The sequence below is a fragment of the Astatotilapia calliptera genome, chromosome 11 (assembly GCF_964374335.1).
Source record: "Astatotilapia calliptera chromosome 11, fAstCal68.1, whole genome shotgun sequence".
In the NCBI taxonomy this organism is placed as follows: domain Eukaryota; kingdom Metazoa; phylum Chordata; class Actinopteri; order Cichliformes; family Cichlidae; genus Astatotilapia; species Astatotilapia calliptera.
In genome coordinates this window covers 9,815,335-9,837,362 of record NC_137432.1, presented here as the reverse complement: position 1 = coordinate 9,837,362, position 22,028 = coordinate 9,815,335, and the positions used below count along the sequence as shown (strand labels likewise).

Below are 22,028 nucleotides of genomic sequence, written 5' to 3'. Positions count from 1 at the left end.
CCAGTTGGGAGTAACCATATTTATAGTTATCAATTTCTTATTCAGCAAATACCTCAATATATCCTTTGGGTTACTGTTTTGCACTCAACGATCTATTAAAAGATTAAAAAACTTCACAAGAAACAGAAGACAGTCACAGGTGTTAGGCGTCCTGCTCACATTAACTAAGGCTCTATAACAATGCGATCTTAAATCGTGACATCTTTATTGAAATGACGTGATTAAGGGTGAGTTGCCGTTTCAGGCAACAGTTCTCGTATATTAGCTTCTTTTTTAAAAATTCTCCATGATACTTTTCAGGATTTTATTTTTTACTGGGCTACAGGGCTGTCCTAACGCATCTGTGTCCTATACCTGCCAATATGGTCCTCCTGACCGCGCCTTTAATCTTTACCTTGCGTAAACACTCCCTCCTTGCTGGCACACTTTCACAATTAGGAGTCAACAACAACTAGCTGAGCTTCAGTTAACACCCCAGGATTGAAGGTTTCAGAGCGTCACTGTAGGGCAGCATGTCCGTATCAACAGGCGCGGCCCTTCTGTGGATTTTACTTCTTACATTCACTGTCTCCACCGTGTCAGGTAACCTGAAACTTAAATATGAACCAGTGGGAGAGATTTGGTGTGGTGGTGGATCTGTCCGTTAAATACTGACACTAATGTCACTCAGAAGCTGAAAACAGCTGAAGCAAGAAAATCCCTTTCAAGAAGCTCTCAGAGCGTGAGTGTCAGGTGATACTGAGTACGGCTGTTTTCGGTAAATCGCCACGCCATATAACGAGTCCACAGCGGAAGTGGTCAACGGGAGATCAGTGGGTATGAATCACCACTGACTGATTAGTTTTCGAGAAAATAGCGCAGCATTTCCCGGAAGATCTCTGAGACCTCTGAGTGTGGACATGAGACTTTTGTTTTTAATGGCTTCCAAAGTCTTTGTGTTTCCCTGATGAACAGCAGAAATATACAGATTCTAAAACGCAACTTAATAATGAAAAATTTTATTGTTATTGTTTTATACGCATTAAAGTATGATCCTAAATCATTGTGTTTTTATAGTTAATCTTTACTCTCACAGAGTCCGCAGCTGACAGATTAAAAACTAAAACACAGCCGGTTATGCCCCGAGTTTCTCTGGCTGAAAGCGACGTGTTTTCACTGCTTCTCTCATCTACAACATGTGTTAAGGTCGCGATTGTTTTATATATATATATATATATATATATATATATATATATACAATACTGGTTTATGTTTCACAACCTTTTCACAGTAAAGAAAGGGGCTGGTGGACCTTGGATGACCTCCAGAAACTTTTATTGATATATTTAAGATGATAGCAGCACTAATGAAACTTTTTGTTGTAATTATTAGAACAGAGGACACAGAGAATACCTGTTCAATCAATCAATTTAATTTCACCTTGATCTGCTGAGAAACTGAAGCAATTTTCACATCTCCTTTATTAGGCTGTGGGGAACGAGATGTGAATGCTTAAATGTATCCAGTTTAAAGTTTCAGAGCTCCAATGTGCAGCCATCACCTTAGGTATAAACAGCAGCACTAAGAGTGCACTCCTTGATAAGAGAGTTTTATTAACCAGAATAACGAATAGCTGCCAATTATTCTCATGAAGCTGATTGAACAGGCATTCTTGGTTCATGTTAAAGAGCAGTATAAAAGAGATTACAATCAAGTCTAACAACATTTTATACACATTCTAATTAACCAAAATAATACATGGCATAATACATACAGGCATTCCTATGACAATGCAATGCACAGTTTGCACTTCTTTTAGTAGTAAGGTAGACTTAAGCTGTTCCACATGTCCTGTGGATCCCTATTCAAATTGAATTCCTGGTATTGAATTCGGTTTATCAGTTGGAAAATCTTGCACCAAAAGTCTGTTTAAACAAATATACAGAACAACCTGCTTTTTCAAAATTACATCAATTCAAAATCATGGATGTGGAATCTGTCTTCAGTGTTTAGGTTGTTAAAGCACTGCAGATTTCTCATATATAATACATACATAATTCGTAGTAATTATCACTGGTTCAAATTCACAGCTTAAATACAAGGTTGTTGTTATTCTTTTTTAACTCACTTTTTCTTTTACTGAAACCCCGTTGATAACTACAGGGACAACCTACTCCATACCTTGTGACAATCAGCCCCGTAATAGATTTATTTTATTCTCTCAGGTGCAGACTCGGTGCATACACAGAAATTTGGTAAGAGGTCAGCAAATAAAGTGTAGGTGTCCTGTTTTATGATCATATAATGATGACTATAGAACAATAACAATTTGCTGCAATAACAAATTACTGATCCTCATTAGGGAAATACAAATACTTTAGATGCCATCCATTCTTCCCACGTAGATCCAAATGATCTTCCAGGAATGGTGAAGCTATTTACCGAAGTACTGCAGCGATTTTCTACCTCTTGATCTCTAATCTGGAATCTAACTTGTTCCACAATACAGAGCTGCTTGGTTATAGGAGAAATCATCTGTCACTGCAGTTAGTCATATTTGTGAATTTTATCTCATCGAAATGGTAATTTCACTCTGTTATTTCCAGATATAATACTGGACCCAACATGTTTATCCCTTTGCTCACTATAACTCTCTGTTTGCTTCCAGGGGCCCAGAAGTTGACTCTCACTGCTGAACCAGGAGCCACCATAAACATCAGAAATAATAATAAAGTCAAAGGTTGCCAAGTGTGTACAAGATCGATTATTAAAAAATGCAGTATTCAATCTCTGAACTCATTCAGTGGAAGTACTGTGTCAGTGGCGCTTGAATGCTCCAGACCTCAAGATGTATTCAGTATAGAAATTGTACGGCATATAAGTAAGTGTCTGTGTGATATCTGATTATTTTATCAGTGAGACTGAATGTCCTGAGTGGACTAACACAGCATGGGTGGATTCATTGTCTCTTTTCAGCTTGCACCACGGAGTCATGCAGTGGCCACATCATCCAGACTGACTTCAGCTCAATTGATGCGCTGCGTTTTAACCGCACGTTTACCTGGAATCTAGCGGCCGCAGCGCCAAAAGCTTTCCAAATAGATTTCACTAACACGGGTCTTAAACTGATTCATCCATCTGAGAAATGTCCAGACAGACACACCTACACCCTCCAGGCCTTCCAGTCTACGGGCAGTGCGGCTGTGGAGCAGTACTGCAGAAGTGGCACCATCAGCAGTGCTCAGATTTTGAAAAGCGGCAGCTTTTCTGTGGACGTCCCAGCAGAGCAGAAGCTGCAAAATGACAAGTTTGATGTGACTGTGCGGGAAAAAATCAAGTGTGAGTTTAGTTACAGTCACTTTTTTGTGTTTCTTTTAAAATGTAACAATTTTTGTTTTCATTTTAATTAAAATTTTTTTTTGTGTGTGTGTGTGTGTGTGTGTGTGTGTGTGTGTGTGTGTGTTTTATACCTTGTGACAATCAGCCCCATAATAGATTTTTTATTCTATCAGGTGCAGACTCTGTGTATACATAGAAATTTGGTGAGAGGTCAGCTAATACAGTGTAGGTGTCCTGTTTTATGATCATATAATCAATTTTGAAAAAATGTTTGCTGGCATAAAAAAATCTAAAGAGTAAAGCTGCATGTAATAATTTGTATTCATTACTGATGCTCATCAGGGAAACACAAAGACTTTAGATTTTAGATTCCAACGAATCTTCATTGAATGATGAAGCTATTCACTGGAGTACTGATTAGCTAGTACGCAGTGATTTTATACCTCTTGATCGCTAATCTGGATTCTAACTTGTTCCACAATACAGAGCTGCTTAGTTATAGGAGGAGACAAGCCGTAGGCTTCATCTGTCACTGCAGTTAGTTGTATTTGTGAATTTAATCTCATCTAAATGGTAATTTCACTCTGTTATTTCCAGATATAATACTGGACCCAACATGTTTATCCCTTTGCTCACTATAACTCTCTGTTTGCTTCCAGGGGCCCAGAAGTTGACTCTCACTGCTGAACCAGGAGCCACCATAAACATCAGAAATAATAATCAGGTCAAAGGTTGCCAAGTGTGTACAGGATCAATTATTAAAAAATGCAGTATTCAATCTCTGAACTCATTCAGTGGAAGTACTGTGTCAGTGGCGCTTGAATGCTCCAGACCTCAAGATGTATTCAGTATAGAAATTGTACGGCGTATAAGTAAGTGTCTGTGTGATATCTGATTATTTTATCAGTGAGACTGAATGTCCTGAGTGGACTAACACAGCATGGGTGGATTCATTGTCTCTTTTCAGCTTGCACCACGGAGTCATGCAGTGGCCACATCATCCAGACTGACTTCAGCTCGACTGATGTGCTGCGTTTTAACCGCACGTTTACCTGGAATCTAGCAGCCGCAGCGCCAAAAGCTTTCCAAATAGATTTCACTAACACGGGTCTTAAACAGATCAATCCATCTGAGAAATGTCCAGACAGACACACCTACACCCTCCAGGCCTTCCAGTCTACAGGCAATGTGGCTGTGGGGAAGTACTGCAGAAGTGGCACCATCAGCAGTGCTCAGATTTTGAAAAGCGGCAGCTTTTCTGTGGACGTCCCAGCAGAGCAGAAGCTGCAAAATGACAAGTTTGATGTGACTGTGCGGGAAAAAATCAAGTGTGAGTTTACATTCATTGTTTTGTGTTTCTTTCAAAATTACAGTGTCATTTAACAATTTTTGTTTTAATTTCAATTTATTTGGTGTGTTGTGTGTGTGTGTTGTAGCTCTTGCCCGAATTTCTCTGACTTTACCAAAAGGGACCTCTTCCTCAGAGCTGCTCTCGCCAGACTACCCAGAGAGCTTTCCTGATGACGACACCATGGAGTGGTACTTTCAGGTCCCAGACAAACACGGGGTTGATCTTCAGTTTCTAAACCTCACACAGCCAGATTGTGTGAAGAAGGAAGTAGCAGTGGAGTACCACCAGAAAGGCAGGGTGACATCGGTTCTGGGGCTAAATGACACACAGCCGCTCCAGAACCAGGGAGACTTTTTGCTCACGCTGAGGAACTGCGAGATGGAGAGAGCACCTGCTGATTCTCCTGGACTCACCTTCACCCTCAAGGTGTCTGCTTACCCACCCCGTTCAAAAGGTCTGAAAAAATAAAACGGCACTGACTTCAATGACAAAAAATATATATATATTGTGTCAATCCGAGATTAAGCACTCACTCATTCATAGTTTGTACTTTCATTAACAATAAATACATGAGATGTTATTCCGAGTTACTCCCGGGGAAAATATTTGCTTTTGGAAATCTAAAACTGCTTTAATCGATTTTTGCATAAAGCTCTGTCATTGCATAATGTAGAAGATGTTTGAAGTGATGACCACAGAGAGCGAAAACAAGGCCCCAAATGTTACGTTTTCTTCCACTTATGCAGTTCAGGGTACACCCTGGGGAGGTCACAACACTGTGTTTGAGCATGACTCCCCAGAGCAAACAGGTTAGGAAGGTATTTCAAACTTGCCCAACAGCTGGAGGCTCGATAGTCTGGGTAAAACCTCGTCATCACTAGGTCCAGATTTTTCCAAGACTTTGGTTTATGACAAAAAGAACTGCAGCACTGTGACCAGATCACATCAGCTTGATAACTTTAGCATTTGGTGTAAGGCACCACAGGAATATGAGGCTGTAGTGTAGCTTCACACTCGGGAGGATAAACGATAATTGAACGATTTTTCAGCTTCAGCAATTCTGTTTATTGTTGAATTCTTTTTTACAACCACTGCACAGTCGAAAATGTGATCCAAATGTTAACCAAGTTAATTGTTTCTCCTCTATAGCACCTTTAACCATCATCCTGGGTGTAGTGGCTACTCTGCTGGTCATTTCTGTCATAGTGCTAGTTGTAATGATTAGGTGAGTATTTCTATTATTTAGTGTGTTTTCAAAGGGGATGACCAATCAATAGCTGAATAAAACAGAAAATAATCCCAATCTTCTCTTTTTTCCCGCCAAACAGGAAGAACAAGAAGAAGAAGAAGGAGAAGAAGAAGAAGAAGAAAGGCAATTATGAAGTTGCTGTCTATAATCCTAATGGCATCAACTTCTTACCAGGATACGAATCCCCAGACGTGCTGGGGACTTGTAAAGATGATGAGTCCCATGTGTATGAAGAGATTGATGACACTCTCGTCTACACACACCTGCTGAAAAGGGGTGCAGAGACTGGCAACTATGAAGAAACATATAAACCTGTTTCAGGACACAGAGACTCTCAAAAGCCACTGCTCTCATCACAGCAGGGCCCTCCACGCCCCAACAAGCCACCAAGCAAAATCCTAACCCCGGTGGACAATACAATTTACCAGAATATGATTTACCAGCCTAAGGATCAAAGTGAGGACGAACAGCTCCCGAATCTGGGGCCTCGACTGGAGCTAGAGGGCGGCAACTGAGCAGAAGACTGGACTCAGCTTTTTGATTTTTCTCTTGACTCACTTGAACTTTGGGATATTCATTCCCTGTGTGATTGCCTCACAAAGCACCTTTTCTGAGTGCAGCTTTTGCACTAAAGTGAGGCACACACAAACAACCTGTCTGCAGCTGTTACAACGTTTTGTCCCAGATTAAAGGCTCTTCGATTGCAAAAGTTGCTCTCAATCATCCCCTGTAGCTGCATCTGACATAAAACATATTTATTTCATAGTAAGGTCAAATATATTGCTTTTTTAATGTGTCACGATGGGATGAGTCCTTTGTCCTCATCGGAGACTAGTGGCATAATTCCCCTGCAATTAAACTGCATTTCAGTGTATTTTATTTTTAATTTCAGTGTAGTTATTTGACTGCAATAACTTAAAGCAGGTACACTGGAATAATGGGGTGAGAAGTCAGGTTTTTACAGAAAACAGAAATTATTTTATTTAATTTTAAGTAGTGCACAAGTAATTTTATAAAGTTCATGACTTATTTATTAGTATTACAGAATATCAGGTATTTTAAAGGAAAGGGGAGAAATTAAGTACATTTAAGTAGTGCATAAAAATCCAAAAGTCTTTTTTTTCCTTTTTTGCCTGTCCCGTTTGGCTCTTTTGCATCAGAATTATTGTCTAAAGGCAAAGAAAGATGCCCAACAGATTTACTTTACCAAATTGACCATCCCAGCCTTGCCATAATGGTCCATTTGATTCACCTTTTATTGTTTATTTTATTTTCACTTGCTGAATACGGGACAGACTTGACTGGGGGAAAGAAGGGGAGAAAGAAAGAGGGAAAGAGAAACAGCTGAGAAGAGGGACGGGGGAGAAGGGCAAAAAACAAAAACCAACAGAACGGGCAGAGAAAAAAAAGGAAAAAAATGCATCTATCAATCACCTGGATCACCTGCTGAGAAAGAAAAAAGAAAACAAGCAGAAGAGAACAAGAGTAATAGAATAAACAACATCACAATGATATATGGGAATATGACAGTAAATACTAAATGTTAAACATTATTTTGCAGCACATAAGATCAACAGAACACAGTGTGCTTTGAGGTAGGAGCCAAAAAGGGTGTAGTTTGTGGGTGTGATCACCCGTGTGTACACCTGTGAGCATGGACGCGCTTGGGCTCACTCAGCAGCCGCGGAGCAGAAGCCAGGGGGGGTTGCAGTGACGCGCCCGTGAGCTCCGCCGGCAGCCAGCTGCGCCTGAGTGACCGAGCCCCAGGCCGAGAGGCCGGGGGCACCCCACCTCCGAAATGGCCGGAGCGAGCCCCAGGCTCCAGGCCCCGATAAGCGGCCGCCAAGGAGTGAGCCGGTGTGTACCTGGACGCCCATCCCCAGACACAAAGAACCACCAACGCACCGATGTCTGAGGGAGTCCACCACTGGCAGGGGAAGTGGTGGTGGGGGGAGATAGGCCTCCAAACCTTGGAGGGCCTGAGATGTCCCCAGAGAGGTGGCGCCTGACACCCAACCTGACATATAGACACAGACATACAGGCACACACAGACACAAACATCCATTCCCACCCTCATGCTCTCATATGCACTTACTCCACACTCAACCAACGTGGAGACAGACATAAAGAGACGCTGTACACACGATCACACTCCCCAAGCGTACTCTACGAACCGGGTCTAGGTACCCTTGACCCTGGAGGGGGGAACTGCACCCAGACCCAGGTGGTGTTACCCTTTTCCCTGCGGTGGGGAGAGGCAGACCGCCCCGACTCCGCAGCAGCAGGAAGGCCCCACACCCCAGACTGCAGTCGGACGGCCAACTCCTCCTCCTAGCCCCCCCGCTCCAGCAGGCCGCAGAGAACGGGGGTGAGAGAAGACTCCAAACCTCCCTCCACCCGCTCCTTGTAGTGTTGATGCATGTGTGTTCTAAGGTGCATTTAAAACCCAGGAGGGCATGGAGCTACCTGCCAGAGAGCAGCAGGTAAGCGCATAGTCCCTCCTGCTAGCCCTCAATGTCTACGTGTATTTAAAATTGAGAGGTGGGCAACGACGCCAGGGGTGAGGTGTACACCCTGATGGTAATTTGGACTCCGTGTATCGTGCCCACCCCCAAGATCCTATATGTATGTGTAATGAGAGTGTGAGTAATGTGAATGTCTAAGTTGTGGGATAAAATTGAGGCAGAGGCAGCCAGAAGGGGACAGAGGGGGGGGGGGGGGGGGGGGGGTAGCCTCCTCTGCACCATGGTGACATACCCCTACTCCAAGGCCCTGCATGTGTGGGTGGTTGTGGTGGAGCGGGAAGAGGGAGGCAGCTGGAGATGGGGAGGGAAGGAAGGGAGGGGCAAGTGACCCCTCCCTGGGGCCAGCTCCCCCGCTGACCCCAGTAGGCACCCCCATAATCCGCGACCCGCCAGGGAAAGGGGGCCCAGGCCCATCCAGACCGGGGCCCAGCGCAGCAGCCCCTCCCGGCCCCACAGAGCCCGGGACAGTCCACCCAACCCCACCACAGAGAAAACTGCACCCACCCCACCATCCACTCATCTTCCAGACTACATAAGACAATAGACGCCCAGGCTGAGATCTTCCTCCACCTCTCCTGTATCTCCCCCTCCTGCAGAGAGAGTTCCTGAAGACCGGAAAGCTCCTGCAAGATGAGTCATTTTAAGTATTCAATTTCATTGTAATTTTGCTGAATAAACAATATTTTCCCATCTTACCTCATAAATGGACTGGATTTTGGGTGTATGGACCATATTATGGAGTCACTTGACCTTGTCTTACATGATATTTATTGTTTTAGTGTGAATGATGGAGAGTCCACTGTGAAACTATTCTTTCATATTTATTTATATAAACATTATGTAGTAATTTAAACTGTTCTTCCTTTTCTACTTTTCAATATATTTATTCAAGCTTTCAATATATTTTCACAGCGTTGTCTCCTCTGAATAGGATAGAACACCAAAGCTTTCTCCTTCCAGAGCAACGTCCAGCAGACAACAAGTGCAGATAAAAGTTTTCAGTGGTCTTAAACAAACTTGTTTCTCTTTCCTGTGCCAATTTCAATACGATCCGCCCTCTTTTTTCTTTTCTTTTCTTTTTTTTTTTTTTTGGTTAAGTAAATATTACAGCTTCAAGCTTCCCATCCAAGAAGCTACTCTAAGCGAGCGGTGAGTAACGGGCAGAACAATTACATTCTTTTCCACTAGAGGGCAGTACAACTCCTTGCTCCAATTAAATGGGTTGCCAGAAGAAGACAAAGAAGAAATTACTACAAATGAGACCACGCAGCACGTGATCTGCTGGCCGGACTGACCAGTTTATCGTGAGGACAAAAATGAATTTTTCTTTAACTTAGTTTGTCACAGAAGGACGTTTGTAATCCAGAGGGGAAAATTATTATGATTAATGTTCCCAATTACTTCATCTTAATAAATAAATACAACACAACCTGCGTTTGCCTCTTTGATCCATTTCTTTGTTCATACTCAAATACCGTGAACTGGCTTTTGAGTATGCACAAAGAAATGAACACATCAAGCTGCTTGTGCCTTTATATGTTCTGCCAGTTCTTTCTCTATATGGTCGTCAAAGACTGGACAGGCAAGTGCAGTTCCTTTATATCCTTTAATGGCCTTGTTTCTTTTCCATCTATCTTTTTCTTCTCCATAGATCGTTTTAATGTCATCCTGCATATGTGCATCTTCTTCGCCACCTGAATGGACTTCCCCTTCTCCACCTTGCTCACTATAGTTCACAGCTCTGTTTACGTCCTCTAACGGAGTGGAAGCTCTGCCTGTCCTCCACATTATAACTCTGTGGCATAACTACAGGCGTATAGACTCAGTGTGGCTTACAAAAGGACTAACACATTTGTGAAATGTTTTCAAACTTGTTTAAAACAGACAAAATAATCAAAATACCTTGATCACAGAAATTTTACCTGGAAAGGCAAAAATCACTTGAACTTAAATGTGCTTAATTCTCATGCAACGAGGCGCTTCTTTGCAGGATGAGAAAAATGTCGGACTCTCCATAAATGTGCGGTCACATGATCAATTTCTTCCCTAGAAACAGGGTGTGGCACAACTCCCTCGATCTGTTCTGCTATTTTACACTCGATCATAAAGATTTTCACATGAAACAGAAGACAAGCACAGTTGTTACTAATCGCATTCCTTAAGTCTAAAAGCAGTGCAGGCTAAATCTAGATTTTATTGTCATGAGAGGACTGAGCCTGTTTTATCGTTTCCGGTAATATCATATATCAAACTCTGCATATTTTCCAGAAATTTCACTTTATTTTAGCACTTTTGTTCTACATCACGTGTCGTAACGCGTCAGCACGCCTACCTGCCAAGATGGCGATTCTAGCCACGCCTTTAAACATCACCTGGCCTCAACACTCCCTCCTTGCTGGCACACGTTCACATAGGGAGTGGACTCGTTGTGTCAACAACTGCTCCGTGAGCTTGATGTAACGCAGAGGAAAATGTGGCGTCCCAGCTCCAGACAAGAAGCGATGAAATGTGTCCGCTGATTTTATTTTTGTTTTTTCTCTCAGGATTGAAAGTTTCAGAGCTTCACTGTAGGGCAGCATGTCCGTATCAACAGGCGCGGCCCTTCTGTGGATTTTACTTCTTACGTTCATCGTGTCCACCGTGTCAGGTAATCCGAACCTTAAATATGAACCAGGGGGAGAGATTTAGTGTGAAATATTGGTGGGTTGGTGGATCTGTCCGTTAAATATTGACACTGTCTTCACTCAGAAGCTGAAAACAGCTGAAGCAAGAAAATCCCTTTCAAGAAGCTCCCAGAGTGTGTCATTTGATATGGGCTGTGCCGGTTTTGCCCCTGTGTAAATTTGAATAACAAACATTTCAGTGTAAACTAGGTTATGGCCGACCCAGAGACCTGACTGAAGCACCATATTATGTGCTGAGCTTGCTCAGGTTTGCTCAGTACAGACCTGCTTAGTCACAGGAACACTTAAGACAAGCTTCATCCATCACAGCAGTCAGTTTTATTTGTGAATGGAATTTCACTGTGTTATTTCCAGATATGACACAGGTCACACATGTTTATCCCTTTGCTCACTATAACTCTCTGTTTGCTTCCAGGGGCCCAGAAGTTGACTCTCACTGCTGAACCAGGAGCCACTATAAACATCAGAAATAATAATCAGGTCAAAGGTTGCCAAGTGTGTACAGGATCAGGGAACACACAACGTTGCAGTATTGAATCTCTGAACTCATTCAGTGGAAGTACTGTGTCAGTGGCGCTTGAATGCTCCACACCTCAAGATGTATTCAGTATAGAAATTGTACGGCGTATAAGTAAGTGTCTGTGTGATATCTGATTATTTTATCAGTGAGACTGAATGTCCTGAGTGGACTAACGCAGTATGAGTGGATTCATTTTCTCCTTTCAGATTGCACCACGAAGTCATGCAGTGGCCACATCATCCAGACTGACTTCAGCTCGACTGATGTGCTGCGTTTTAACCGCACGTTTACCTGGAATCTAGCAGCCGCAGCGCCAAAAGCTTTCCAAATAGATTTCACTAACACGGGTCTTAAACAGATCAATCCATCTGAGAAATGTCCAGACAGACACACCTACACCCTCCAGGCCTTCCAGTCTACAGGCAATGTGGCTGTGGGGAAGTACTGCAGAAGTGGCACCATCAGCAGTGCTCAGATTTTGAAAAGCGGCAGCTTTTCTGTGGACGTCCCAGCAGAGCAGAAGCTGCAAAATGACAAGTTTGATGTGACTGTGCGGGAAAAAATCAAGTGTGAGTTTACATTCATTGTTTTGTGTTTCTTTCAAAATTACAGTGTCATTTAACAATTTTTGTTTTAATTTCAATTTATTTGGTGTGTTGTGTGTGTGTGTTGTAGCTCTTGCCCGAATTTCTCTGACTTTACCAAAAGGGACCTCTTCCTCAGAGCTGCTCTCGCCAGACTACCCAGAGAGTTTTCCTGATGATGACATCATGGAGTGGTACTTTCAGGTCCCAGACAAACACGGGGTTAATGTTCAGTTTCTAAACCTCACACAGCCAGATTGTGTGAAGAAGGAAGTAGCAGTGGAGTACCACCAGAAAGGCAGGGTGACATCGGTTCTGGGGCTAAATGACACACAGCCGCTCCAGAACCAGGGAGACTTTTTGCTCACGCTGAGGAACTGCGAGATGGAGAGAGCACCTGCTGATTCTCCTGGACTCACCTTCACCCTCAAGGTGTCTGCTTCCAGCCCAGCGTCAACAGGTCTGTATCATATAAGCACTTTGTGGAGCATTTGGTAACAAAAGTGTGAGTTGGTAGAGACCAAAAATGGAGCTGAAAGAAGATTGCGTATTGGACTTGTAATTAATCAAAAGGCCCTAACAAGACTACAAGTGAATACTGAGGATGTCTTCATGTTTTGAAGGTGTGTTATTATGTGCAGTGACATGTCTATATGTCAAACTTTTTCTATGTTAGAGCAGCACAACTGTGTAAATACATACCAGACTTTACAGGTGTGTAGCTGATGAGTGCAGTCTGACCCACAAGTAAGCAACAAGCACCAGAAGCATGTTAGTCACAGGGGTTAAAAGCTCCATCACATTATGTCTTTAGCTATAGTATTATTAAAGAGGGTGAGCTCAGATAGTCTGGTCTGTGGTTTCTCCCACTGTAAGGTGTTGGGTGATGCTGATGCTTCGTCTGACTCCAAGTGTTTCAAACACGTAGTTACTAAGTGTAGCTCCATTTCCAAAACCGATTAATAATGTGTGGGTCCCACATGGCTAAATTTAGTACTGCAGTTTCTTTTGTACAGTGGTTTTGCTGTTGGGGAGATGTGTGCTGCCTGCTCTGCATGTGGCAGCATGTACTTGTATAAATAGTTTCTTTCTTTTTTCTTTTTCTGTCGTCTTAAAGGTTACAACAAAGGTGCAGTTTGATTAGTCAGTGGTATGACAATGTTCCCTTTCTTGTAATATTTGTGAATAGGAGGGACTTGGAAAGTGTGTGTTATGGCCTGTTTCTGAGCCCAGGCAAACTCTTAAATTGCCTAATCTCTTAGTCATGTATGACAGCACTGATAAATTTCCAGGAAAGTTTGAGGAATCACATTTGTTGTACGTGCTTTGTTTTGCTGCCCCCAACCCTTCCAGTGCCATGTAGAGTAGATCTCAGCAAAACTGAGGGCCTTTCTCTCAACATTTCCACGGTGACATCGACCCCTGACTGCGTGATGAAAATAAACTCGGCGAAAAAAGACAACATCACAGTCACATCAAGTGCTGATCTGTCTTTTGAGGACTGCTTTCCTGGCAACATGGAAGTCAGAGCCACGCAAGTCATAGGTAACTCAAGATTTACTTAAACTCTCGTTTCATCAGCTGTTTAAGCCTCACTGTGTAAAATCCACAGATGTATCATCAATAATTCATTATAATACTTTTGTCATTTAATCTAAATCATCTTAGATTTGGCTAAAAATTCTATGGTCCAAAGTTTGAACATATATTTAAAATGATTGCTGTGAATTTTTTACATAATATATTAAATAATTTTAAAAATATAATTTTTGAGAAATAGTCTGACTTCCACCGTGTTTCTCATTTTAAAATCGGAGGCAATATTTGAATATCTCAAAAGAAATTTTTACTGGTTTTTCTTATCATAATTCTGGAAAGTGAATGGTGGGATCTTTTTAAAAAAATAAATAAATATAAAGTGTTTCTTATACCAAGGCGAAGTTCATTATTTACTTTTAATCCATATAATTTTCAGGCAAATCAGAGTTGGTTCAGCTGAAAATATTCAAAATTTTGATTTTAAGACGGAATAATAATAATAATACTAATGAAGGCGTTTAAAATGCATTGTAATATAGTGTAATTTAAGGATAAATATTCACTGCTGTTTTAGATTTGTTACTAAGTTATATTTTATTATATTTTATTTTTCAGTTTATATACACGCCTCCTAATTTGGGTGCTCAAAGGAGATGTTACAGCTGTTGGCAAATACATTAGTACTCACATGTGCTTACAGGTTCATTAAAGTTAGTTCAGACCATGTGTTTAAAAACATCTGTACTACCTTCTACTAAAAGTGCTTCTCATTGTACTGTAAAGAACTTTATCAGTTTCATTTGAGAACCTCTTTCCGTTCAGATTGTAGTTCTGGTAAATGTCCTGATCCAGTCAGTCTGTCGGTGCCTCTGCTGCCATCATGCCTCCCTGCACCTCTGAGCTGTGTGACGTGGATACTGCGTCCCGGTCAGCACGGCACGGTAAAGCTGATTTCTCCCACCGGGCCCCTTAAGCAGTCCCTACCTGGACAGCTATGTGATGACAGCGTCACTATTAACGTGGCAGAAGAGAATGGAGCAACTATTGGGACCTTCTGCCCCAACGGAGCCATACAGACCGTCCACATTCACACAAGTGTGTCTGTCACATGGTGGTCCAGCATGAATGCTAAAGCACCAAGATCGGCTGTGTTGAATGCCAGTTTTGAAAAAGAGATTACAGGTAAAAACAAGCACACTTGAAGGGGATAAGCTGAATAAAATAAGAACATTAAATGACCATTAATATTTCACATTGTTTTCTTTTTGCAATAACCTTCAGAAAGATACATATTCACCGTTTCTCCAAAGAGAGACACCCCAGAACTTGTGGCTACTCCAGCTTGGCCAGCGGGAATGAAGGCCTACTCCACCGTCTCCTGGATTGTCTCAGTTCCTCCGAAGATGGAGGCGCAGCTGATTTTTACCAAGCTCAGCCAGCCCAAGTGCATCAACCGCCACACCAACATCCGGGTGCAAAGAATGGGCAGCCCCAAGGAGGACTACAGCCACAGGGAGGATGAGGTGGCCAATAGCGAGCTCACGGTCTCTGAGAGCTTCTACCTCAACATGTCCAACTGTTTGCCTGAAAGAGGAAACTTCAGCGTAATTACCAAGATCTCCCTGCAGAAGAGCAATGGTAAGAGGAAACTTTACAGTTACTTAATCTATATCATAATTTTCTGATTTTTAAAAAATAGATATATAATTCTCAAGAATATTTCAATGAATTTCCATGAAAATTTGTCCAGACACTCAAGGTCCTCTGGCTTTTGAAGACGAATGTGACAAACTTTAATTTTCAGCATGCATCAGCTTGTTTCTGTTGCCTTGATAAGGATGTTAGCCAGCTGAACATTTCGGTCAATACACTGTTGTGCATATGTAGATGAAAGATGCATCCTGGCGAGCATCATCAGTGATCTTTCCTAGATTCCTTGGGTGATTCGGATTGGCGACCCAGCCAGGGATTGATCAGGTCCTGACATTAAGCCTCAGATTTCCCCACTTAATCCACCTGGAGGCTCCATCAGCTGCTTCTTTTGCAGTCCTGATAGCTGTGTTTCTGTGTGGTCTCTTCACGCCTGGCAGGGTGAGGACTCTGCAGCCTACTTCAACAGGAAGATGACCTTTTTCCTGGCAGTCCTCCCGAAACAAGTCCTTAAAACTTGGCCAGCTTGCTTTCAAAAGCCTCCTCCATGTGATCCTACCAGTGCACAGTCAGTTCAGTCAGGGCAGGTTGTTTTAACGGCTCTGAAAGAATGACAGTATGTGTCATCGGTGATGTGTCACAGAAACATGACTTGCTTGCCCAGACTGAGCACTGGTTCCCAGTTGTGTGAAGTGAAGACTTTGCTCTGTTCTGTGCTTTTGGTTTCTCATTAAGAAATGAGATTCATACACAGACTTGCCGTACAGCTGGAGGTGTGATGGGCTGGTAAAATGTCATACGCAGCTTGTTGAGGAATTTAATTTGTTGGTGCTCTGCTCGCCAGATGTATTTACATAAAGTATCATCACTGACTGATTGGCTTTAGTATTTCGCCTAAAGAACTGCTGCAGCTGTAGCATACAGGAGTATGAAGCTGTAGTATGGCTTCAAAGTTGGGAGCGTGGAGGTCATGGATACTGAAACTGTTTTCTTTTTTTAACCTTAGTGCAAAGTTTTATTCTGCTTTGCTGATTTTTAATCAATGTTCTGTTTGGGGGAAAAGTTACTTACGCAGTTACTTTCCTTCTTTCTCTCTTGTGCAAGAAGAAAGCTCCAGTACCAGGATTGTATTTATCTATATTTTTATTAATTCTTCAGCTTCAGGAGGCAGCAGCCTAAGCAAGGACACCCAGAACCTCCCTCTTCCCAACTACCCCCTCCAGCTTATCTGGAGGAATACTGCTGCATTTCCAGGCCAGCTGAGAGATGTAATCTCCCAAGCATGTCCTGGGTGTGTCCTAGGGCATCATTCCAGTGGGAAATTCCGGAAACACTTCAGCCAAGAGGTTCCCAGAAGCCATCCTAGTCAGATTCCCGAACCACCTACCTCTCTCTAAGGGAGAGACCTCCCACCCTTCAGAGAAAACTCATTTCTTTTAATCACTGCCCAGAGTTTGTGACCATAGGTGAGGGTTTGATGGTAGATCAACCGGTAAATCGAGAGCCTTGCTGTCATACTCAGCTCTCATTACCACAACGGATTGATGCAGTGTCTGCATCACTGCAGGAGCGTCCACCATCCGTCTGTCAATGTCAGGGAAAAATGTGATAGAAAAAGCTGACTATGGTGTTTGTTGCCATTTTTTTCTTTCTAGGCCTTTTACTAATCAACATCCTGAGTGTGGTGGCTGCTCTGCTGGTCATTTTTGTAATGGTGCTGGTTGTGGTCTGTGTGGTGATTAGGTGAGTATTACTCTTTTATCCTTTGTTCTTTGAGTTTTATTATTTTTCTTTACAGTTAACATGGGTATTTTCACATTGTTTACTTATCTGCTCTCCTCAACCTGCTAGAAATTTTTGTCCTTCATCGAAAATCATAGCGAGCATAATTTATCAGTAAATTTAATTTAAAAAAGCTCCGATCTTCTTTTCTGCCAAATAGGAAGAAGAAGAAGAAGAAGAAGCTCAATCACGAAGTCTCTGTCTATAATCCAAATGGCATCAACTTCCTGCCAGGATACAACGGACCCCCGAAAACACACGAAGACGATGACGCTCACGTGTACACCTCCATCGACGACACACTCGTCTACACACACCTGCTGAAAAAGGGTGCAGATATTGGCATCTATGGAGAAACATACCAACATTTCACGGGACACACAGACTCTCAAAAGCCACTGCTCTCGTCACAGAAGGGTCCTCCACTTCCCAACAGGTCTCCGAGCCAAGACCAAACCCTGATGGACCAAAGTGAGGACGAACAGTCTTCAAATCTGGGGCCTCGACTGGAGCCAGAGGGCGGCAACTGAGCAGAAGATTGGACTCGACTTTTTGATTTTTCTCTTGACCCACTTGAACTTTGGGATATTTATTCCCCGTGTGTTTGCTCGCTGTTCAGACCCCCAAAAGACACTTTTTTTGTGTTGAGTGCAGCTTTTGCACTAAAGTGAGGCACACACAAACAGCTTCCAAACCTGTCTGCAGCTGTTACAGCGTTTTGTCTCAGGTTAAGGTTCTTCTTTTTCAAAAGCAGCACTTAATCATTCCTTCTACACAGGTTTTTAGTTTTTATAAAGAGGTCTTCTGTTGCTTTCAGGAAATGAACGTTTTCCATTTGTGATATTTTGTAAATACATTATATCGTTATCAGAACACAACGGTCTGGACTGCAGCAGCCGTATGTTGCAGCAGCATGTCCTTCTGTTGTTCATTGTTGCTTTTTGTTTTCTAGCTGTAGTGTCATTACACCATAAATGAGCCTTACATATAGGTCAGGCTCCCTTTAGAAATTAGTAAGGATCTTATAGTTGTTTTCAGTCATTTGTGTTACTGGGACGGTGCCAAACTGAAACCGAGCATTTGAGAAGCTCGAGCCTAAAGTGCTACTAGTTCATACTGAGACTGTATATCATGATCAGCACTGATCAGTAGTTAAAAAAACCTGTTTCACCATTTGTTATGAGGACAGACACAGCTTTGTTTGGATTACAATGAGGAAAAATATACATTTATTTGCATTATATCAGCAGCTGCATCTGCCATAAAATGTATTTATTTAGTAGTGAGCTGTAATATGTTGCTGTTTAAATGTCCCTTATTCTAGCATGAGCCTAAACATGAAAGAGAAAAGTTTTCTTTCAAGGCATGCATCTGTCCTCTTTGAGGAAAAGTGCTTCAGAAGGACTTTGGTCTTGAAAATTCCTCTTCCCCACGGAGTGTGGCCATAAATGTTTTACAGTCTCAGTGGCTCACAGTGAGTAAAGAAAGAGTGTGTGTGTGTGTGTGTGTGTGTGTGTGTGTGTGTGTGTGTGTGTTACGTGACTGTACTCATCATACTCTCATCATTCTCTCTTAGTGAATAGGCTGGATTTAGTTCCAGTATAAATTGGACAGGCGGGAGTCTTACGTTCATACTGAATCAGTTGCACAATACAATGAATCAGTCAACTTGGCACACCTATTTAAAAACCAAAACTAAACGAGAAACTACCCTATGCTCATGCTTTGTTTTTGTTTAGTTTATTCATGGAGGAAATGAATGTATGATCTTATGATGTGACCGTGAAAATGACAACAATCATAACCCAGGTTTTATTTATTACCTTTGGTTGTAATAGATTTGTTACAAAAGCTTTTTTCTGTATGAGGAGTAGTACATTCACATTATATCTGCTGCTGTTTGTTTGTTTGTTTGTTTGTTTGTTTGTTTTTTACATCAGAGAGAAGAATAAAATGGTAAACATGTTCATTAATATCCTGTAATAAAACATGAGAAGCATAACTTAACATTTAGAAATAAAGAAGGTGGCACAGAAAAGGCACTTTGTAAAAAGAACTTAGTAACTCAGTAAGAAAAGATTTTGTTATGTTAACTGGCGGCTAATAAGAGAAAAATAAAGACAAACCCTCCAGTGTTTACCTCAATGAATATTTAAAGCATTGTTTATGGAGTGTATGTACAAGTGGGTGTAGCTTATACAAAGAGCACCAAGTGAAATCTCTGTTCTGGACTGACATCTGGAAGGCTTGGCCGAGAAAATGCAGGCTGATTAAAGATGCAGCGCATTATTTTTCAGCGCATTTCATAATGTTGCACTTCATGCTTACAAAGCAATGTCAGAGACTGAAAAACGGAGCAACAGATGGTCTCTCAGACGATGTTGAACTCGCACACAGACGCCTTCTCAGCCCTGCAGTTCTCATCGAACCACTTCCCGTTGGCCGTGATGGAGAGGACGGCGCAGTTCTGGCTGGATCCCCCATCTGGCTGCTGGGTGATTTCAGTCTCCCAGTTTTTGAAGCGCACATTAGAGCCTGATTGGTCAACCCAGTGGCCATCGGTAACCATGTCATTAATGCCCAGCCAGATGTGCTCATCGGGGCCGATGCTCTGGCGTACGTAGCTGTAGAGATGGTCGTTTTCGTCTCCTGTTAGAGGAGTGCTTAGGCTGCCTCCTTTGGCGATGCAGTCTTCACTGGCGGCATGGAAGGATTGTTTCACCAGATTGGCCAGAAAACACTTTCTGTGGATCTTTGTGCCCTTTAGACAAACTGATAGAGAGGGAATTATGAGGAAGTGGTTCAAAAGCCCTGGATCTGTTTCAGCTCTCCATCTCTAGAAAGCTGTTTAACTAGAAAATGACATGCAGCCTGCAAACTGAAGCAAATACTTGAGTGGATTGTGCAACTTTGGGGCATTCTTTACAAAAAATCTAACTGCATGGTGTTTGTGAAGAAGTCTACACCTGTTTGTAAAGCTTGCTGCTCTTTCAGCACGGTCAGATCCCGAGTAATGTCATCAATTTGCCTCTGCAGATTCTCGATTGTAGAGTTGATGGCAGATTCTGCACAAAATTACCGAAACAAACAAACAAAAAAACAAGGTGAACTCTAACAATACTGTCCTGTAGAAGCCACTGATTTTATATTCAGCTGGTGAATATGAAGTCCTACCTTTTTTGCCATTTCTTTTCTTCGAGTTCTGCTGGGGTGAGCCGTGTGCCAACAAGAGAAGGCAGAGCACCATCCAAAGTCCTCTAGCATCCATCATACCTGGAAAAAATACCTTAAATCCAATGCAGGGAGCCTGTTTTGGTGCAGCACAGCTTCTGAGCGCTGGCCAGACTGTGGCGTTTTACACACTCGGGCTGGAGGCACAGAGCGGAGTGAGGAAATCTTATCTGAGAGAGAACAAATGTTTTACAGATGTTTGACAGAGGTTTGTGTTGCTTTTGAAAGGCTGAGGCGAGATGGATGGGGAGCAGCTTTTTGTATTTAACAGTGTTCAGACAAGCATGGCTGGTTTTTCCATATGTTTGTAAGACACCAATAAATTACAGATATCCTTTTGTCCTTTTGAGTGTGCAGTCATTTATTACATTAATAGAATTTAACAGGATCGGCATGTTGATGAAGCTATTTTGTCAATTACCTGCATCGGTTTTTGTTTAACGGCAACAACTATTAAAATGACGAACACATGAAAAGGCTTTTATCTTAGTTTTTTGAACTGTCGATCTAATCTCTTGTTTTCCTGTCACAGAGCCAGCTGTATTTCTTTTAAGGGCCAAAGGTTGGATTTTTTTTGGGGGGGGGGGTCCACAGCTTACATCTGGATCGCCTAAATGAGCTGGAGGGTGTGTAGCTGACATGTGGCAGAGACTTGTGTAATAAGTAATTTCACTATTGTGAAATTGACTTTAAAATGTTTCTGGAAGCCCATAGAGTTTTACTGACCATCAGCCAGCAATGAAAGGGAAGACTGGCCAAGACTCCAACCAGTCACTATCCACAGAGCCACATTTCACAGAGCCTGGCAAACGCAAGCAAACAGAATTATCATTCTCACGTGTACAGTCCTTAAAAATAATGAAAATGCAAACTCGGATGAACAGCAACACATGACATATTACACCAGAGGCAGTGTGGAAAAATCCCACGATTTAACCACCTCTGGCAACACTAACTTGAAGTAATTGTACTCTGTATGACTTAATCAGACTCTCAAGTTATGGAGGATTTTTTGTCCATTCTTCTTTACAGTGTTGCTTCAGTTCATTCAGGTTTACAAGCTCATTATTCAGGCTGAGGTCTGGAATTGGCTGGACCACTGCAACATGCTGATTCATTTCTCGTTCAGATAATCTGTTGTAGATTTGCTGATGTGCTGCGATCATTGTCCTGTTGTATGACTGTTCTATCCAAGCTTTAGGTGTCAGACAGACAGCTTAAGCTCATATTTGACAAGTTCTTTGGCATACCGACAAATTCATGGTTGACTCAATGACTGGAAGGTGCCCAGGTCCTGTAGCCACAAAACAAACCTAAATCCCCCGTTGTTGAAAATGGCAGCACATATGCTGGAGAGGCAACAAGTAGTCCTCCCCCAAAAAGGGAACAGTTTGCAGGCAGTGGAGAGAGAAATGCAGCCCATTCCTCCCTCCGTATCCCGGCTGACTGATTTTTCTCTACAGTTGCAGTTTGTTTGTTCTCCTCCAGCCAATTCAAGCTGCACAGCTGCAGCTTCTCCAGGATGGCATCAATTCAGTAGCAGGATGGGTATGTGTTCATTTGTGTGAGGTGGAACAGGATGAGCACTGCAGGT

General features: G+C 42.3%; 3 protein-coding genes across 3 annotated transcripts; 2 read left to right on the top strand and 1 right to left on the bottom strand.

Moving 5' to 3' along the window:
* The first annotated feature begins 424 nt into the window (after positions 1-424).
* LOC113032256 (uncharacterized) lies at positions 425-6,627 on the top strand. The gene is made up of 8 exons (XM_026185052.2): positions 425-582; positions 2,648-2,860; positions 2,956-3,318; positions 3,978-4,190; positions 4,286-4,648; positions 4,755-5,123; positions 5,819-5,894; positions 5,998-6,627. The coding sequence occupies exons 1-8, from the start codon at positions 513-515 to the stop codon at positions 6,431-6,433; spliced, it is 2,103 nt and encodes a 700-aa protein (XP_026040837.2). The 5' UTR covers positions 425-512; the 3' UTR covers positions 6,434-6,627.
* Positions 6,628-10,808: 4,181 nt separating this feature from the next.
* On the top strand, positions 10,809-19,348 carry LOC113032255 (CUB domain-containing protein 1-like). Its single transcript, XM_026185051.2, has 9 exons — positions 10,809-11,091; positions 11,544-11,759; positions 11,855-12,217; positions 12,324-12,692; positions 13,586-13,777; positions 14,594-14,953; positions 15,053-15,409; positions 17,077-17,164; positions 17,364-19,348. The coding sequence occupies exons 1-9, from the start codon at positions 11,022-11,024 to the stop codon at positions 17,731-17,733; spliced, it is 2,385 nt and encodes a 794-aa protein (XP_026040836.2). The 5' UTR covers positions 10,809-11,021; the 3' UTR covers positions 17,734-19,348.
* On the bottom strand, positions 19,002-20,778 carry clec3ba (C-type lectin domain family 3, member Ba). The gene is made up of 3 exons (XM_026185053.2): positions 20,378-20,778; positions 20,170-20,268; positions 19,002-19,975 (listed from the first exon to the last, which is right to left on the bottom strand). Exons 1-3 carry the CDS (start codon positions 20,472-20,474, stop codon positions 19,575-19,577), a joined length of 597 nt encoding a protein of 198 aa, XP_026040838.1. The 5' UTR covers positions 20,475-20,778; the 3' UTR covers positions 19,002-19,574.
* Positions 20,779-22,028: the final 1,250 nt, after the last annotated feature.

Coding starts and splice junctions, on each gene's coding strand:
- clec3ba (XM_026185053.2), bottom strand. CDS start 20,474: ATGATGGATGCTAGAGGACTTTGGATGGTGCTCTGCCTTCTCTTGTTG. Junction 20,269..20,377: donor GAAAAGAAATGGCAAAAAAG/GTAGGACTTCAT, acceptor AATTTTGTGCAG/AATCTGCCATCAACTCTACA. Junction 19,976..20,169: donor GCAGCAAGCTTTACAAACAG/GTGTAGACTTCT, acceptor CCTCTCTATCAG/TTTGTCTAAAGGGCACAAAG.
- LOC113032255 (XM_026185051.2), top strand. CDS start 11,022: ATGTCCGTATCAACAGGCGCGGCCCTTCTGTGGATTTTACTTCTTACG. Junction 12,693..13,585: donor TTCCAGCCCAGCGTCAACAG/GTCTGTATCATA, acceptor CAACCCTTCCAG/TGCCATGTAGAGTAGATCTC. Junction 17,165..17,363: donor GTGGTCTGTGTGGTGATTAG/GTGAGTATTACT, acceptor TCTGCCAAATAG/GAAGAAGAAGAAGAAGAAGA.
- LOC113032256 (XM_026185052.2), top strand. CDS start 513: ATGTCCGTATCAACAGGCGCGGCCCTTCTGTGGATTTTACTTCTTACA. Junction 5,124..5,818: donor TTACCCACCCCGTTCAAAAG/GTCTGAAAAAAT, acceptor TCTCCTCTATAG/CACCTTTAACCATCATCCTG. Junction 5,895..5,997: donor GTGCTAGTTGTAATGATTAG/GTGAGTATTTCT, acceptor CCCGCCAAACAG/GAAGAACAAGAAGAAGAAGA.